This window comes from Bemisia tabaci, chromosome 2, assembly GCF_918797505.1.
Source record: "Bemisia tabaci chromosome 2, PGI_BMITA_v3".
NCBI classification, from domain to species: domain Eukaryota; kingdom Metazoa; phylum Arthropoda; class Insecta; order Hemiptera; family Aleyrodidae; genus Bemisia; species Bemisia tabaci.
The window spans coordinates 45,399,826-45,419,959 of record NC_092794.1 but is presented as its reverse complement, the minus strand read 5'-3'; the positions used below and the strand labels follow the sequence as shown (position 1 = coordinate 45,419,959).

The following is a 20,134-nucleotide window of genomic DNA, read 5'->3' as shown; positions in this document are numbered from 1 at the left end:
AAGAGGGAAATGAAAGATTAAAAATTTCAGTGAAATATTTCATGAAATTTCACAATGCTGTAAAATATTTCATATTTTTCAGGGGCTAGAGTATGCAACCCACACTCAAACACACAAAAATAGAGGAAAGTCACAATTTTTACATTTTGCGAACACGAGAAGGAACCGGTGCTTCTCAATATCTTTCATAAATTTCTGAAATTTCATGAAATATTTCACGTGAAATTTCAAGATTTGATTTGTCATGAAATTTTGCCACCCTGGTTCTCATTCAAAGCTGCGGTGAAGAATCGATTATTAAGGTGTTCGTTGCAAACACCCTGATAATCGATCCTTTTCCATAGGTTTAAATGACAGATGAATCAATTCATCGGAGAACGCGACACGCTACTGGAATCTAGTAACCGAATGCTGATCTTTCTGCAATATGAAAAAAAAAAGTAATCTTGAGATTGAGGTCCTCATTTTCTCCTCTGACACTAACCGATTAAAATTTTCCGTATGAGTTCAGCTTACCCCTGGAATATTCTAGAGGCCTCGATGACGTGTTTCTCTATCTCGCTATCGACGACCCAGTTGAGTTTCTCTCGTTGAGCGCTGTGCTGTTTGGGCACGGGACTGCAATTGACCTCAACCGAACGACTCTTCTCTAGGATGTCCTCTACGACTTGAAGCAGTGACACAGCCTCTGAAGGGGAGTGCTCGTAGCACAACCCGCAAACTCCATCCATTCCCACAACGACCTGCGAAAAACAGGAACACCGTAGGCATTCATATTCTCATTATCTGAGTAAAGAATCCTGCAAAATTTCATCACTCAAACCTTGATGTAATCTAAGTAAAAATTAGTTTACAAATTATTGATTTGACAGGTGTTATACCACCATTAAATATGGAGGAAAATCATCCTATAAGTTCACCAGTTTCATTAATTTTTCAACATCATGATGCTCTGAATACATTTCAATTTATTTCCTTGCTTATTTCCGGTTTACTCACCAAAATTGGACCAAATTTTGCAATGAGAACCTAAAATTTCTGATTCTTCTACGAACACCTACCCACCTATCCAATTTGGGAAACGAATGGCACGTATTTAGTTTCTGAAATGATCCGGAAATGGTAGTTCTTTTTTCAAAACGTGGTTCAATTATTGCAGGTAGCTCAAAAAAATACTATTGCTTTATGACAGTAAAGAGAAGTACATTTGGACGTCTTTCTGCCAAACGGAACTATGTGCATTATGACGTGAGCCCAGTTATGCACATATTCTTATGAGTCTCAGGGCTCAAGTCTTATTGCACATAGTTCTGTTGGGCAGAAATACGTCCAATTGAGAGTCGTCTCCTAATTTTCCACACCCAGCACGGGTCGAACTCGAAAGGCCGACTTGTGTGCCGTTATGAAAAGTTAAAAGAACATATTATGTCATCAACCAAAATACCAACGACGAAACTTCCTCGAATTTCGTAATAAAAACCGCTCGTTTCCACTCACAACGCCACAACTTTTCTTGTCACATTTTTTTTGCATATACCTAAAAGGAAACTGATGTTCTTGATGACTGAAATTTGAAGAGCGTTCAATGGAAAAACATGACATTGATTCTTCCAGTAGAAAAGGGGAAGAGAAAAACATAATGAAAATTTTGAAACATCACGATTGAGACAATAACGCCAGTATTTCCACCGTCTATATGTACCACATTACACAAAATCATGTGCCTTGACAAAACGACTGCTCTCATGAATGCAGGAAATTAGGATACAACTATTCGAGCTTCAATGTATGCGGGTGGCCTACCCGATCAAATGCGGGCGTTTTGAAAGTCTAACGTGTCCCCCATAAACTGATGCTGCCGCCGCGCCCCGCGCCGTGAAGTTGTGCTCATCTCATGGCATTTCTGTCCCGAGAAATTAATTGATGACGTCCTTGAGTGACCATCGAAACTTTGTGGTTACACTCAAGGTTACACTGGTCGAAACTCGAGGTTTACAGACAGTTTACATCAAATTTCCAAAAGTGTGAAATTAAATGAAAAAAAAAAAAAAACTAATATTTGGATTGCATTTTGCAAAAAGGAACCATAAGCATTGCAATGGTGCTAAGACTGTGCAACTTCATTATTTGCAATAAAATTACTGAAACCATGTTAAAATATGAAATATACATGATAATTATTGTTTTAAATTACAGTTTTCAGCGAGTAAAACAGAAAGTGTTAATGGATAATCAGGTTTTTCCTCTGAGACAAAAGAAGTTGCATAATTTTAGCAACGTTGCAACGCTCCTGGTTCCTTTTTGCAAAATGCAATCCATTTGCTAACTGCAATTCTCTTTCATCGTGTGAAATTAGGACTGCGTTTCAACTTACAACTTGCTAAATTAATTTTTTCGAGGAGGCTCTAATTTTGGCGAACCTGAATGGTTTTGTCGAACCAGCGGTTTCCAGAATTAGTCTCGAATCCTCCTCCGTGGAGCATTTGGTGCATCATGTTCGTTTCGTCTCTGTTGCCCGCTTTATACTTGCTTCTGCTTATGTTCGATCTGCTGTTGAACTGATCGCCCAGCACCTCCATGTCAAAACATACTATCATCACACATTCCTCGATCAGATTCAAATTCTCTTCGTTGTCTGCACCTGCAATAGAGAATTTCAATGTCACTTCACATTGAATCCTAGGGCTCTTTGTGGCCCTTGACCGTGATAAGAAGAAAAAGCGCTTAGCCATTTAAAAGATCGGAATCTCGTATTTTATATAAACTTTCCAACTTAGTAGGCCCAATTTAGGTGCGTCAGTAGACACCAAGATCGTTGGAATCCGTGCCGTCGTTTGGGCTGCAGTCTACTTAGAGTCGAATCAATTTTCAGAATAAGGGAGTTACGTGTGTCTATGGTTGGCTGCCACCTTTTTTCGTTTGGAGGCTTTCCAGTGTTGTCGAGTTTAGACTTTGTCCGGAGGTGGCTACCGCCACCCATGATACATGTAAATTGTGTATCTTTATAATTTTCGATGCATGAGAGTCACAGACAACTTTCAATACATCTATATGCAAATCATCCCCTTTAAAACCAAATAATGGTGTTATTGGTGAAACTACCTTTCAAAAGTACCTTTCAAAAACTACCATAAAAATCGCTCCCTGCTCTGAAAAGAAAATATGGTAGATTCTACCATACTCTGACACAGTGATTCAAGTATGGTAATTAACACTAGACTCAATCGTAGTATTTACCATATTATGGTGAGTATTACCAGAGTTCTGATGAATAATTCTGTAATTCTGATTTTTTTTCACTAAATAGTATAAATGTGTAAAACATCAAGTAGACTTATAGTATATGTTACCATACTTATTTTTTAGTGTGGTATAGAGAGCCAACTTTTCAAAACTAGCTGTCTCGTATTAAACATCAGGTTTTCAAAAACACTTCCATATTTTAAATAAACAATATCTTATTTTTTATGTACAACTTTTATATCTTTTTTGGGTTGACTTCCCGACTTTTCATTGTGTGGTTTGTTTTCCTCGTGAATTTTGAAGAGAAAGCATTTTGCGTATTGCTTTAATGTATAATTTGTCAAGAGGTCTGTTGATGAGCCTCGCAGCGTGAGAAAGATGTGAATCTTTGGAATTAATTTACCTTTACTGAGCAAAATTTCTCTGCTTTCCGCCCAAATATTTCTCCTCTGCGATGTTAGAATTCCGACTGGCAGTTGGGGCTCCAAGTTTTCACACTCTTGTAGAATTCCATGAAACTCATCCGCTAGTTCGTTCTCGTTCAAAAATTCTCCGTCGGTCAATTTCTTCAATCGCACACGATACATCTGAGGAACACAAGTCAAAATTATTTAAGTTCTCCCTGATTTTATTTTCGGAGATAATGGATCGTATTCGATACATCAAACAGCTGAGATGGTATCGATATCGATTGGTTCATCATGTAAACAATGCCTCAAAACTCAACTGAGTAATCTCTTAGGGAACGGGTTTATTGTAATAAACGTTCGATTCTTAAGAGTACAAAGTGGCAATGAAAAGTGAAATTGTCGGGAATATTCTAATTTTCAGCTTTTTCAACTTTATTCCTAAAATTTTTGTTTGAGGTTATGTTCTATTGTTTTGAACCAATCGATACATCGAACCACTATCGAAAACAATCTCTTGTACTTAACTTCTTACGCCCATGACAATGCATAGGAAGCGTGCTTTCTAACTGCCAGAATGCGGGGGTGCACTTCAAATGCGCGTATATTCCTGTTGAGAGATTTATCATTCCGATCAAAAATCGTCAAATCTGGGATTTGTCTGCTTTTAACTTTAAAATTTTCGATTCCAATAATGTTGTGAAACTAACCAATGATCCCTTCATTCGCACAAAAATGAGAAAAAAAAAAAAAAAAAAAAAAAAAAAAAAAAAATTATGGCTGAAAACACATATTGTACTGATATGGACAAAAGTTTCCTCACATCTTCGATCTTTAATGGCCCTTAACTTTTCTGAATATTAAAATGCGTTGTCGGAAGCAAAGCTCAGAATCGTTTTAACCCAATTTTTAGAGAAACGAGAGAAAGAAAATAATGAATGATTTTCATCTTGGCTTTGATTTCTATGTCAGGAAAATGGACTTCATTTTGTAATTTGGAACTACAATTCCTGGCTCGTCTGTAAAAACGCTTATGCGCATAGGGAAACTAATGCTACATACGCTGTTTCTAAACTGAGCCAGAAATGTGGTTCCTAATTTCGAAGTACAGTCCAATTGAAGTATTAACATTCTGAAAGAGCTACAAAAAAATCAACCTGATTTTTGCAAATGACGATGACATGAGGATCATCCTTGTACAGAGGAGAGTTCTCAGTTGAAATAAGTCGGTCACATTGGAGTCCCGGCCGTCGATAAGATGTTAAGAGCCTGTAGTACTGCGCCATGCATAGTGGTTGTCCTTTTTCACGCGATGTTGCCCTCTCGATCGGTAATGCTCGCCTGAGAACATCAAATCAGAAAATAACAGTCTCGAGCGTTATGCTATGAGAACCTTAGGATCGCACTTGGCAGAGAGGAACCAGTTCGATTTCAGTATTATCAAAATTGTGCAACTTCTCCTTTTCTTTTAAAAAACTAACATGTATAGTAATACAATTCGCTTGACCGTTTTCCTTTGAAATCAACAATGTTTCATCAAAAAAAAAAAAAAAAAAAAAAAAAAAAAAACTTGTTCCAGCTCCAGGCATATTTCTTATATAAAAAGAAGATGAACCAATATTATAGAAATGCAATCGCGTTGGTTACATTCTATTGAATTAAATCCATTTCTGAAATGTGATTCGCTCAATTTCAAATAACGGTGAGCTAAACTAAGATTGGACTAAATATTGCGATATGGAGCTATTACCCCTGGCTAATCTACGTAGAGAAAATACAAGAAGAAAAGAACAGGAAAAGGAAGAAGAAAAAGAGGAAGAATAAGGAGAAAAAATATAAGAATAATGAAAATAAGAAAAAGAAGACGAAAAGAGAGTACGACAAGGATGGAGGAGGTCAAGGATTGAAAGAGAGAGAGGGGTTGATGAGAAAGATGATGAAGAAAAGAAGAAGGAGAAGGAAAAAGTGTGAAGAGGCATCTGTCTGCATAGGAGCTTTAATAGCACATAAGTTGTTTCCAAAGTCAGACTAAAATATCAGTTCCTCGTTTCAAAATATAGCCCAATTCATCATCATTCACATTTTCTAACCACGATTCTGGGTAAAATAAAAATGGTTACCTGTCTAAAATAGCCTTATGTTTCAGCATTTGTCCAACAAATGTAGCTGCGTAGTTAGCCATATCGCTCAACTGCGAAAAATATTCCGGAGGGAAAACCATCCCTGGGTTGGAGTTGACCGGCAGACATATCTGATTGTTCAAATACATATCATGCAACCACCAATCATAAGCCTGAAAGTTAAAAGAGACCAATGTTAGTTGTCTGTGAATCGTACATTTCAAAGATAATTTCCGTAACAACACCTACCTGTATAGAGAAACTAATGGTGCGTACATTGTTTCTAAAATGAAACACAGGCAGAGGAAAGCATCAATTCAATGTTGTACAATTGAAATTTTTAGAGGTTGCCAAAATAAAAAAAAATCATATTGCTAACAAAAAAAGAAAATAAATAAATAAAAAAAAACTAGCAAAATTTGAAATTTCAACATATTCAAAAACCGTTTATATCGGAGGCTATTATCTACAAAAAAAAAAAAAAAAAAAAAAAAAAAAAAAAAAACCGTTTAAATATCTTGAACGGTTCCTGAGAAAAAGGAACATGAAGTGACGAAGATTTACATGCTTTAGCGTAAGACAAGGGTTCCCCTAAAAGCCCCCTTCTTATAAACAGACCAAGCAGTGGCGTGGCGTGAATTGCGATATATCGATTGTTATGCCATTTAAACCTATGGTAAAGAATCGATTATTAAGGTGTTCGCTGCGAATACCCTGTTTATCGATCCTTTTCCGTAGGTCTAAACGGCATAACAATCGATATATCGCAATTTTCGCCACGCCACTGAGACCAAGCACGAGCCAGCACCGTGGCAACGAAGTGCGGCTGACGTCATTACGGACTAGTGCCGGAACAAAAGACGCCAGTTAATTATCCCGCCAGTGAAGCATTCTCCCATGACAAAATCGAGTCGTGTAACTTTCTTGACTTTTTTCCAAAGTCCTGCTGCCAGCTCTCCGTTTTCCTCCTCTCCCATCCCTCGGGAACTCAAAAGAGACAGCCATTCGATAGATAATCCGTGCTAAGGTGCATACCACTCCCTCCATTTTCGATGAATTTTTCCTGAACGGGTTCAAGTCAGGTCGCTTGCCCGGCATTTCCTTAACAATCCACGTTTAACCCCCTAAAGAGCTAAATATACACGAAATCGTTCGACGGGTATTTCTTATTCATTAGAGCGTGTGGAAATATATCGAAGTGTGCGATTCGACTATCGAAGTTCGATTTTTCACCGCGTGTATTTATAACGATGACGTGCGGGGGTATCGATTCGGCGGTGTCGCGCGGGTTGCCTACACGGCTGGGCGCGGTGGGGGCGTCTGAGCTTTGCTCATAAACGCCATTTTCCCGGCGCGCCAGGCGCCGCCTCTCATTGGCCGCCCGAAGCACACCACCCACTTTCTCCTCTTTCTCTGGGAATGCCGCGCAACTCTCTCCCGTTTCCTTCCGCCTCGCCGAGCTGCTACGCCCGGCCCCTTGGCTCGCCGACGGAGCAGCTTTCACACCTCCGCCGCACAGTGAAACGAGAAAATTCGGACGTGGAACTTTCGACTAGAATGGTAGATTTTGATGTTTAGCTCGTCATATATTAAATTTTAGGTGGTATTTAATATTTAATACTTGAAGGTATTAATAAAAAAAAAAATAATAATTTCTTCTTTTTGAATTGATGAAGCCTTATTAGACTTTAAACTCTAAGCTTTTAAAGTTTCAAATCATGCCTAACTTTGGACATTAACTCGATCCACTGTGCGCCGTTTCCTTCCTGACTGCCCATAAATTTCCTTGCTCGTAGATTAATTCGCGTGATCAGGGAAAAGTTGCCCGCTCTGGTTTTCCCCAAAGATCAACGCTGTCAGATTCTAGGTGATTTTTTCTGAATTTTCTCACAGTCTAAAGCTACTCACCAAACTTCTTTTGTATTCATCTCTTTGTTTATGTTTGAGACAAATAGCCCATTTTTCCTAAATACAAATAGGCCAGCCTATGTTTCAAGCCCCTACGACACTTTCTGTAATACCAATAGTTAATACTCATCAAACTTGATAATTTAAGTTTCCCTCTGTTTCCCCGTTGTTACCCCGTATTGATCTAAATAAAGAGTCAAGATACTTTCCTTCTGAATTAAAAATATATTAAATTTGGAACCTCTGCCTCACAAATTATGATAAAAATCATTGAACTATCAAAATTGAAAGCATAAATATGATGAACAGGGAATGTTCGGGCGCAAAGTTTACTGAGAAAATACGATGATAGTGAGAGAGCAAGTATTCGTGGATTAACTTGTAGAACTTGTGGAAACTTTTTTTTTATGTTACGTATAAGCACAAAACACACAAATTTTAATGCAATTTTTCACCCCCTCTTGAAAGCTCAAAAGTACAAATTTCGATTTATCAGGTTTAAAACTCTACGTGAATGGGCCTGTTGCAAACTTTTGCTAGAGCAAAACTAAGAGTTGTTTCTTATAGATAGTGCCTCAAAAATCACGATGAGCGCATCGGCAAACTCTGAAATGCACTCATAACTTCACAATCTGCGTAAGAAATTTGCGGTTTTTTGAGCTTCCCGCTTCAAAAACGATACTACGGCACAGGTGAACATTTTGTAAGAGGAGTCGTTCCATCGTCGGCAATAATCATCATAGCCGACGCCAATCCGCCAAAACACGTTTGATGGGACGAGATGACACCTGAACTGGATTAGACCAGATAACAATCGGTGTGTTAACGTTCATATTTTCCACGCCCGAATTGATTGACCTTGAACTCTCCTTGAATTACGCGCGGAACTGCGTGCAAGCGTCGGCCATGATGAATATCGCCGACGATGGAGCGACTACTCTAACAAAATGTTCACCTATGCCGTAGTATCGTTTTTGAAGCGGGAAGCTCAAAAAAACGCAAATTTCTTACGCAGATTGTGAAGTTATGAGTGCATTTCAGACTTTGCCGATGCGCTCATCGTGATTTTTGAGGCATTATCTACAAGAAACATCTCTTATTTTTGCTCTAGCAAAAGTTTGCAACAGGCCCATTTGTCTTGACATTTTAGACATTTTGTCTTAAAACTGACTCTCTGGGTTTTTCTGTATTTACCGAATTTATTCTCACGTCAGAAATAAATGGACATTCATAATAGAATGGTATTGATCCTGTGATAAGAGATCGGTGGCATTGCATCGCAATAGTAATCATTATGAATAGTAAAATTAAGGTTACTAAGCTAGAAAAATCCATCAACATTGAGGAATCATAGAAACAGTTATTGCACCTTCTGACGTTTACGATGTGGAAACGACTATGTTTTTAAAGTTCTCATTTTAGATGAGAATGCCTGTTGGTGCTTCGTTGCTTAATAAGTACAGCCAGCCGATTTTTGAAATAGGGGTCGCTAATGGGATCAGATGAGATTAAAATGGCATGGAAGGATAAGTGGTCGCATCGTTCTTCATGTTTGCTGTGTTTTTGTCCTGTTTGATAATCGAATGATTGTTGATCACTGAATGATTTATTTAGCTCGGGGGCCGCTCATAAGGTCCAGTTACACGATCAAATTGGGCCATCAAATTGGGCTCTCATTGGTCGCATGAATGCGACCAATGAGAGGCCCACTTTGATGGCTCAATTTGATCGTGTAACTGGACCTATACAATACGTAACGCTGAGTACAGAATTTTTTAACTTTCACGTGACGAACCCATTACACAGGTCTGCTCCCCCTTGCGAATTTACTCAACACTCTGTTCACCTCTCTAAATACTAAAATCGGTAATCGGTGATAAATTGTAAATGAAAATTTGCCACCTTCCGTGGATTTTACGACCTTAAATTTTCAAAAATTCCGCGCGTGTTAGCTTGCACGAGGCTGTGAGACATGCTCTGCAGACTTTCTCTTCTCCTTTTGGAACGTAACTCATTTTATGAATGGCTTCCTACGCATCACTCGATGTACCCAAGACTAGTTCTTTTAAAATAGAAAAACACAACATATCAACTACACCAAGCTCGCAGTTAAAAGTGCATCTTTTCGAGTACCTAGTAAATGTTGTTTGCCTATAGGACAATTTGAAGGCGCTTTGCTGACGGAACTTCCAGGTCATGTCGAAAGATATTCGCTATTTGCTTCGTTCCGTAATTTTCCTTAAAATATATTTTTACTTTTTTCCCATCGTCCCTTTATCACGTTCATTCATCCATTTTCTTGTCCCGCACAATTTTCTATCAGGACCTTTGGCTTTAAATTCGCCCTTGCCCTACATAGAATTGAATGCATATTTTGGCAAACAGTATGCGCTGAACTCATTGAAGATAGAGGCATTTTCGAATTTTAATGGATTTGATCAGACGAACGTCGTAAATTAAAACTTAAAATGAACCGAAAATGATGAATTGAAGTCAGTTTGTACAGTATTGAAATAAACTCCAAAGGGATCGAACTTCGGTTTATCGAACAACGAAGTTTTTTGGTATTCGTAACCAAAGTTCTCGATTTTAGGAGCAGAACTCCGGTTGGCTGAACCATATTCTGGTTTCTGAGACCGAAAAATTTGGTTAAAAATACCAGGAAACTTAGGTTTTCAATATGAGAATGACCTTTATATCTTATACATTTATTCGGCATGCGTAAACATATTTCCCTTTCATTCTAACTAAGTCGATTTTCTCTTCAAAATGAAAAAAAAAAAAAAATTGCGACGTTTTTACGCTTTTTTATTCTTTCACGATGCAATTTTATCGTGTAGCTCGACAGTTAGATCCTTCCGGGTCGTCGCAGTGTTAAAATGCAGTGCCAATTGGTTGCCAGTTGCCACGTATTTCTGTCAAACGAAACTATGTGCATTCAGACATGAGCCCTGAGACGCATAAGAATTTATGCATAACAGAGCTCACGTCGTGATGCACATAGTTCCGTTCGGCCGAAATACATCCAATTATTCCAAGCTCTCGGCAAAGTGACTGCATAGAGTCCGACACGAGATTGGCTTAATTTCACAGTGGCGTGACTGGAAACCAGGAATTCGGGGTGTAAAAGCTACTCGCTGAGGGTGGCCACGGGGCAAGGCTGTTAATGATGCAGTGTTTTGTCGAGGGTGGCCGGTGAGATGGGTAGTGGGATTTCGGGGGTAGAGGGAGGGGGATGAATTCGGAAGCGTTTTCCCTCCAGACTCCGGTCCAGTCGGCAATCTGTCTACCCCTTGTCCTAATAAACTCTGTCATTCTACATCCGAAAATTAGTCGTTGAATGTTACATAACCTTTAGATTGACGTATTTTTCTCTCCCTTCATTTCAACGCGTCTTGAATGGTCTATTTAGCCCGATTGGAAATAGACGATTTAGTTGCTGCGTCATTTGGACCGAGTTTATCAGAAAGTAACCAACTCACATTTTCGAAAAAATTGAGTTAAGAATGTTTTCGAGGTCCACTAGCCGTATATTTTCTCCTGCCAAAAACTGAAAGTTGAAAAACAGAGATTGGTTTGTGAAAAATGGGGTTCAAGTCTATTTTCTACATTGAGCCTTATGCAGGAATACAATTTCAAAACTCTTTTTCTCAGTTTCGACTGAATGTGGGTTGGTTCCTTTCTGATGAACTTGGTCCATTTGATCTATTGCGTTGAATTTGCTGCCTTTAAAAAACTCGGCAAAACAATCGATATCGAGACGGCCATACTGTGTATGGTACTGGGTGGAACCATCGAATATCGAATGACGCAGTAATTAAATCGTCTGTACGAAAGCGTTTCCTGTATAACGCACTAATGTATCTTTGAGCAAAAGAGATCTATCTGCGGGGTCCATAGCAAAGAACCCTCTTTTGCCTGAATGCGGCTTAATCAAGCTCACAAAAAGAGGATTGGTTAATTAATTTTTCTGAAAAAATAGCTGTGATATTTTGTCCCAGTTAAATTAATATTCAATCTATCCTTGAAGATCTCCTCTGCTTGCTACATGTTTTAGTTATACTAAAGAGAATGATTGGTATAATAACTTTTTTTATTTATGCACCTTTCATATTTATAATCCACGCATGTGAAAGCACAAGTGTAACGCGTGTTGTGTGGTTCAACTGTTTTTATATATCACATTGTTGTCGCTTGTGAGAAAGAAAACGCTTATTAAAACGGATGCTTACGAATTGCCCTGTCTCCTTTTTTCTGCCATCAGAAGGTAAAAACTCTTAAAAAATTTATCATGCAATAAAGTTTTTTTTTTATTTTTTTTTAATTTTTTTTTTAGCATAAGATAAGTTTGATGCCCATTGGGCGATGTGTAACCTATAAGTAAACTTACCGTCAATATTCTTTAATTACACAATATGAACTTGAAGTAAAATCATGGGTTTTTCTCCAAGTGAATATTATTATCCGTCTAAGTTTTTTTATTTTATTTTTGATATTAATTACGCGCACCAAGAACTGGCACAAGAAGTATTTTTCTTTTTTCTAGTGTATGTAGAATTTGATAATTTAGAATGTGAAGTGGAAACTGAACAAATTTAGTGACGTAATCTTGAAGCCTGCATGTAGATATTTATAGACAAGAGTTTTTTACTTAAAATATTTTTCTTTTTCCGGCGATGAGTAGACAACAGTGTGCAGTTCAACCCTTTCTGTTCCCTCCAGATCAACGTGCGATGGACTGTCCCTGTTAGCTAATTCTAGATGGTTATCTTCCCCTGCTCAGCATCCTGATGAGGGGGCAGAACTGCGTAGAGTGTCATATCAACAGCCCCCTACCCTGCCATGCAGTCCCTTCTAATTATGGTGTGCTCAAATTTGTCCCGGAAAGGCGACGCGATGCGGAAACAAAAATGATGGAAATGTTTTAGGGCCAGAAAATAAAATTGTGCTGAAGGTGGTGAGAGTTAAAAAGTAACAAAAATTCACATGCTGGATGACAGAAAAACGTGATCTTTATTCAGTAAACCAAAGTAAATATGGAATAAAAAAATATTCTAAAATTATGAAAATTAAACTTGGAAAACATAATGATGATAAAATTGTAAATTAAAAGACTAAAAAGTAAAGAAATATGAACATTTCAAACTCCTATACTATAAAACGAGCTTCAACATTTTAAAATGGTGGTATGGAAATCTACCTCTACTTGCTCCTACATTGTTAGATCGTTATCGAATCGTCGTCAGAAGATCTCGATCGAGAAATTGAATGCTACGGTAGGGATTCATCGATTAAAGTCAACGATAACGATGAACATCATTCGATTTCGTCATTCGATGATAATTCAACAATTGACCCAACTGATCACGAACCTCTGACGGTAGATGATATCGGATACCACTATTCAACCTCCTAGGATCGTGTTTTGCCTATCTCCGAAAATGAAGGCGAATATTGTGATTTGCCAATTAATAAATTTTGCAAGGTTCATTACGAGCGTATCTTTGAAGTTTATTGAAGCTTGCCATTTTTTCAACGAATAGACGCAACGGAGCGATCATGGTGCACAAGCTTTCAATTGAAACTTGAGACATTTTAATCGCGGCGGACCAAGGAAAGTACGATTAGTCTTAAAATGGAAGCATCGGCTAAGAATATGAAACATTAAAATCAGTATCAATTTACAATGGGCTGAAATAATTTTAAAACAAATCCGATACAGCTGCAGCAAAATATGTTCATGAACTGATCCGCTCGCATAAACTCATATTTAATGATCATTAAGGTTATTGAAGCGGTGCCAGTGGCGCGGAGTGCTTTGCCATTGAAGCTATGAGAAAGGATCGATAAACAGGGTCCTCGCAACGAACAACTTAATAATCGATTCTTATCATAGCTTCAAATGCAGAAATATCGATGGTCGATCATTCAGGCCTCGCCTTTGGCTGGCACATTCAACTTTGTGAGGCATTGATGAACAACCGTCGACGATGTTTGTTGATCATTAATTTTTTGAATTTTCACAATTAACGAGTTCCTGGAAAAACTTTGCTATGGTGCATTTATATATTGAAGTTTGTGCGTCCAGCTATGAGGAAAAGGCTAACCCAGTTGTCAAATTGCTCTCTACGGTCCAATAGCGCCTTCTGAATTCTGGATCCGGGACCATTTTCAGCCTCGAACGCTTTGATCAATGTGCAAGATGTCTCGAACTGCGCTGCTGTCAAAATCGGCTTTAGCGCCTCTCTGTAACGGACCATCGTGTGCTGCAATGTTGGTACAGGCAATTTGGGTAGTTCCACCTGAGAACAAAAAAAATATTACAAATAAATTAAGTTAATTGAATCAATAATATGACTGATTAACGTTAAGTAATCAATAACAGCACCGAATAAAATGATGAAGTAATAGCGTTCAGCCAAAATTCATCATTTCGTCACCTTCCGGCGAAAGTATATCAAGCAACATTTACATTTAGACGCTATGTTGCCGGACACCTCATTATTGTCTTAATATATGTTCTTTAAAACTTTAAAATTTCATGAAAATCTCAGGGATTGACAGGGATCTCTCGATGACATTACAAATCACAATAAAATTTTCAAACGATTTCGTTCGTAAGTTTTTTCGTATCAAATTGAACAAATTTGGAATTGGCAGCATAGTACTTCGGCACGAATAGCTTCAATAACACCTTGGTCGAAAGGGATGATTTTTAAGACGAAAGAGCGTAGTCTCACTCAAAGGTTACACTATTGACTAAAACGTTCCATTTTTTATAGGAATGACTTTACAATCCGTGTTCACAATTTTGCTGATTTTCGCGTAACACTAGAGCGAAAATTGGTGACATTTTCCAAAAAAAAAAAAAAAATGTCTCTCAGTTTTCTATTTAAGATACGAGTTACGAGTGAACATTTTTCAACATCGGAACGTAGTCTCATACTTCCATCTGGAAGACGATGAATCATTTGCGGTGTGCTTCAGAACGGCTGAAAAAGCTCACTGGAAAAAAAAACACATTGGATCTAGAGTCCAGACTCTTGAAAACATTGACAAGAAAAAATACTCTTGATTCAATCAGATTTAAGCTTAAATCAAAAGGAAATCCGCTCAAATTAAGAGGCTTGGCTCTTGATTTAAGCAAAAATCCGATTGAATCAAGAGTATTTTTTCTTGCCGATGTTTTTAAAAGTCTGGACTCTAGATCCAATGTGTTTTTTTTCCGGTGCAACATCATAAAAATCAAGAAGGTAATCTTTTTACACTCTCTTGTGTTTAAAATTCGAGCTTTTTTTCAGCGGCCCCTCTCGATGTTTCAGTGAGAAACATTCCACCAAATTGCTACATTTCGATGCAAATGATCGGTAGCAGCCCACTGCAATTAGGTAATTAATAATGCGTCGGGGTCATTACACGCCCGGATGGATGCAAATAAACCAGGCAAGAAAAACAACATGATTAGAAGACTCATTAAAGATGGTGTCGTTGATAACGATGCAACGTGTGCACAGAGAATAAGAAAAGCGACAGGGGTGAGGGGTGAGGGTTATCCCGCGTGCGCCCCTGGTGCCAAATTTAAATTTTATTACATCAATAAAAAAGGTACAGATTTCTGAATATTTCAAACTAGCGTGGCAATGATTTTGGGGGCACTTTCAAGGTAGATAACCGAGAATAGCAAGTAGACATAGTGCACTGAATGTTAAATGCATTTTGGATGTCCAAAGTGTACGATGGAACCTAAAATGTCTCTAACACTCGAGTGTCCATAAAGATAGAGTAGGGCCGCATTCATGTCTTTTTAGTACAAAGAAGTTGTGCCGCTTTTGGATTGGTCTTACGAGCTTATGGCTATCATGAAACTCTTACGGTTGCAACTTTACAATTCATATTGTTTAGAGGGCAAAAATACCGTCATCTGTGTAAACAATATTTGTTGATATGGACTTAATTTTGCAATTCGGAGCTACAATTTCTTGCTTATCCGTAAAAAAACTTATGTATATAGATAAACTAATGGTTCATAATACGTTGTTTCTAAACTAAGCCAGAAATTGTATCTCCGAATTGCAAAATGTGTTCTATATCTTCAGGGGTTGATTTCAAAACTCCTCATTTTGTAAATCGTTTTCCACGTAAGATTTTGAAGAGGAAACATTTAATGTTTTATTCACTGGGAAAAAACTCCGGCCGTGAAACCCGTACTTTCGGAATATGTAGACATACCGTCCTTGTCCTGGAACTCGGAATGGACGGTATGTCTATACAGCCCGTAGCTTTTTTCCAGTATTCTAGTTCTAGAACCGCGTTCCGCTTCTCACCGTGTCTGTTGGTCTGTTCATTTGAGCGTGACTCTAGTTATCTTATGTGTTTTCATTTTTCTTCGCACGGAACGCCCGAAAAGACAGCAGCAAAACATTCTACCTCCGTGCATGGAATTTGCCTGGTCTTAATGTTGAAGGCGGCAACAGGGGCGAAGGAAACGCAACGGTAATTGGCGGCACGCGACTGTTTCGGCATGGTTTGCGTAACGCCACCACCACACCGCCAACACGAGTTAACCCGGCCCACTCCCGGGTAAATACGCGCCGCGGCTGAAGGGACCGAAGGGATGGGATGGAGGGACAGAGGATTCGCCCTGCCGATCCGCAGCTCCGATTGGAAAGGGTTCTCCAATATTCACGCTTCAAGTTAAGCAATAATTGTATTAGGGCCCCTTTCGCTACGGCAGGGACTCGAGTCAATGTTTGCTCGCCAAGACCAGCAGGGCCTGAAGACTCCCGCACGTCCCTTCGGATCCCTGACCTCACCCTCCTGTCACCGAGCTGACGTCCGCCTCAAGCGTCGTCGATATCGTTCGTCAAATCGGCAGAATCATGAAAAAAATCCCTACGCGGTTTCGTATGCGGAGCACAAGTGCTTTGGGTATGTGGCCGACTCACGATGGGAATACAGATCTAGCTATCACGGGATGAAAACACCCTAGAAAGTAGGAATTCTTTATGGTTTTTAAGCGGAATCCTCTTGAATGAAGGAACTCCGAAAGATAAAAAGAGGAGATTTTACGAATCTGTATTTTAACGTAGGGATGTGAAGTTTAGAAGCTGAAAAAACGGACACAGGATATGTTAAGGGCAATAAAGATGGATTTCTGGAAGAGGCCAGCAGGGATTTCTAAAAGGGAGAAGGGATCGTGTCCATCTGGTCTTAGAGAGCGTTAGACCATGGAAATCGGAAATGACCACATAGTATGCGACATCCAGCTAGTCTGATGTGGTCACCTGTCAAAATGGTAAAAAAAAAAAAAAAAAAAAAAAAATGAACAATTTTCTTTTGTAAAGTACCCCTGTCGGAATTCCACCCTCCTCCTCTTAACCTCATGGGAAAATCATGGTTTCCAAATTTCCACAACAGTTATATGGACCTAAGCTCATGAAAACTGGAAAATTCCCATTATTTTTGGCGTTAAAATCACGAATGACTCAATAATATCGATAATTTAATTTAAAACAGGGATTTCGGGGAGTCTTCGATCTTTCAGGGTGAAAAACTTCCTTAGTGAAAACTACCCCTATTAAAAGTAGCTCATAATAACGTCATTATGTCATCCACTATTTGATTTATAAAGCAGCGTTACATTAATGTGATGTCTACTGAGCACTTTAATTTCAAACTAGGATTACTGACACCAGACTGACATCATACGGGTTTGTTCTATTAAACAGTGATTAGACGTCAGTTTGATGAAGTCATTGTGCCACTAAGTTTTACCATGGCCAGAAAACAGGAATTGGGTAACAATTCTCAAGACTTCTAGAAGGTAAGCAAATAGATTTTTGAGCATTCTAGCGATTATTATGATCGTCTGCAAAACCCCCGCCTATGTTCGAGCTAATTGACTATGTCCATCATTACTCAACCGTAACTGCGCACCCTATCGAGAAAATCTTCGTGTATAGAGGGGTCCCACCGCGAAAAGCGAGAGCCCTCCCGGCACCAAAAACACGAATCCTCGCGTAATTTATTCGAGGCTCTCGATGGACAGACCAGATAAGACCACACCTCCCTTCCGGGATCTCACGCGACGCCCAGAAAGGAGGCAACCCGCGCCACTCAAGACGGGGCTGCCGCTTCGCGGTCCCGCCGCGAGAGGGCGCGCCGCCGCTCGAAGGTGACCTCGTTTCCCGCGCCGCGACCTTTCAACTCGCGGGTAGGGCACCAGTATTGATTTTCACCTGGGTTCTTCAGCCGCCTCGCCCGCGCCCGCCACGCCGAGCGGCGCTGCTAACTTCCTGGATTCCCTCGTTTTTCCTCGTTATCCGTGGGACACGAACCGTGCGGTTATGCAACGTTGCTCTAAAGGAGTTATTTTGAGCCTTGCCACTGTTGTCTTTTACTGGCCTTTGCCAACGTTCTTTTCTCGTGTCTATCGTATTTGATCCAGGCCTCTGCCCTTGCTCTTCGATCGCCTACTCCATTTTTGAGTCTCTTCCCATGCATGAATCCGTGCCACCATCCTCAAGGGTCGCACAGTGGATCGAGTCAATCAGAGAAGTCGGACATGAAATTTCACGGAAAAAAATAGGTTGTCTCTAACAGCTAATGCGGTATGGTTGAAAAGTAAAAAGCCGTGAGAACCAACAAAAATAGTTGGATTCACCAGCCACGTTGACCGATGTGACCAAGCACGAATCCAATTTACCTATACGCCTAAATTAAATCCGACTGTTGCATCTTTTAGTGGTGCAACCAGCAATGTATGTTATCATACCCTCACAAGTAGGCCAAGCCAGCAAGAATCTTACGGCGGATGTCGCTGTGGCTGAGATGGACGGATTAACCATCTTGACAAAGCTGAACTGGCCATCACAAAAGCGACCCAACCATCAGGTACAGTCAGCGCGGTGAGAGTTCCCGCCTGGCTGAGCTGCGGTCCGCCATTTTTCCTTTGTCACTCAGTTACAAGTTCATCACGTTGTTGTTTGGAGTCTGTGCGCTTGGCTTTATTTATCTATATTAATCCATGTGAATTTACGCGTAATTTGCCCGAATTAGTGTTCGAATCGTTTCTACAGCTACCGTCTTGTCTTTAAATCTATCTGTTTTAACTTTCCACGTATATTTTCCGAGATTTCCTAGTTACCTGTATTGACCACTTTTTGGAGGTTATAAGAGTGCTGCGATGAATCTAGCTAAGAAAATGTGTGAATTCTGAAAACTTGAAGGGCGTCTCGCGAAATTGTTCCGTTGTTTAGTGAGTGTCGGTTCTGTATAAAGTCATTGCGAAAGCGGGAAGATACGGAAGTCCCTTGAAAATGATAGACCAGTGATTATTGAATACTTCGTTCGTATATCTATTTGTGTTAAGATTTTAGAGAATCAAAATACTCTGATGCAGAGTAAAATTTTCCTGGGATATTTGTTGAATATAAGCTTTAATCAAAATTTGACAGTTTCTGTCCCACCGTGAACTGTGGCAATTGGTACAGCGTGTAGTTTATTTTTGTAGGTATATTTTGAACTATCTATCTACTTATTATGAAATTAAACTTTTTGTGAAACTGATTTAGTCTGTAAATGATACTTTGACGGTAAAAACAAGTTTCGTTTTGGTATCATTTACTTGAAATCGGTGAAACAATTATCAGCTATTTCTCGTCAAATTTGCTTCAACTGCTAGTAATTGTATGTGTACTGGAATTTTTAATCAAAAAGTAAGTAAAATATCTACTACTTTTATATCAAATTTGTTTCTGCTAATTTGAGTTAATATTTAAAAATATATATGTTGAGTGGATGTTAGAATCCATAAAGTTCGTCGGAGCATCTGGAATTCGGGAAGCTTGAAATTACCATACTAGGCAGTTGGAAACGCCACACTAGCATGGTGTCAGCCGTATCATGTAATTTACAATACTGGTATACTGGTAACTAACTAAACTGCAGCTTCATTGGAAAAAAAAGCAAGAAGACAGCATGGTTAATAATAAAGAAACACTGGTAAATCCGATCATATTTTTTTTGTAGCGTGTATAGTAGAAATAAAAAGCAGTATAATGAAGAAAAAACCAGGCTGTGTGATTTAAAGAAATGAAACAAATGATCACAAATACAAATCTAGATTCAAATTCCCAGTTATCAAACTCAAGCAGATCGACGTTGACGGTTAAATATAGATTTTTTGTGCTCCTTCATCATCGGTCGTCATAGCTCAATCGTTAGGGTGTTAGGTTAGAATTAGGTAGGTCCAGGTTCAATCCCAAGTAATAGGTTGAAAAAATTCTATCGTAATAAAATAAGTTGAGTAAAATAACAAAATTCATATTTTTCATTTTTACAATTTAGCGTTCTCAGATATTCATTTTATGGAGCTCCTGGCCCCCTATTTTCCATTAAAAGCCCCCGAAAAATTGTAGCAATGACCGCTGTCCATTTTGGCAAAACTAAGCGGGC

The 20,134-nt window shown here is 39.0% G+C and overlaps 1 protein-coding gene across 1 annotated transcript in view; it reads right to left on the bottom strand.

Moving 5' to 3' along the window:
• The window catches only part of LOC109040044 (vesicular acetylcholine transporter), a 106,044-nt gene that overhangs the window by 12,442 nt on the left and 73,468 nt on the right, over positions 1 to 20,134 (bottom strand). Inside the window, exons 3-8 of the mRNA XM_072297395.1 lie at positions 13,786 to 13,980; positions 5,771 to 5,943; positions 4,808 to 4,991; positions 3,647 to 3,830; positions 2,421 to 2,641; positions 517 to 743 (exon numbers count right to left, since the gene is read on the bottom strand). Coding sequence (XP_072153496.1) covers positions 517 to 743; positions 2,421 to 2,641; positions 3,647 to 3,830; positions 4,808 to 4,991; positions 5,771 to 5,943; positions 13,786 to 13,980 — 1,184 coding nt within the window. The remainder of the gene's footprint in view (positions 1 to 516; positions 744 to 2,420; positions 2,642 to 3,646; positions 3,831 to 4,807; positions 4,992 to 5,770; positions 5,944 to 13,785; positions 13,981 to 20,134) is intronic.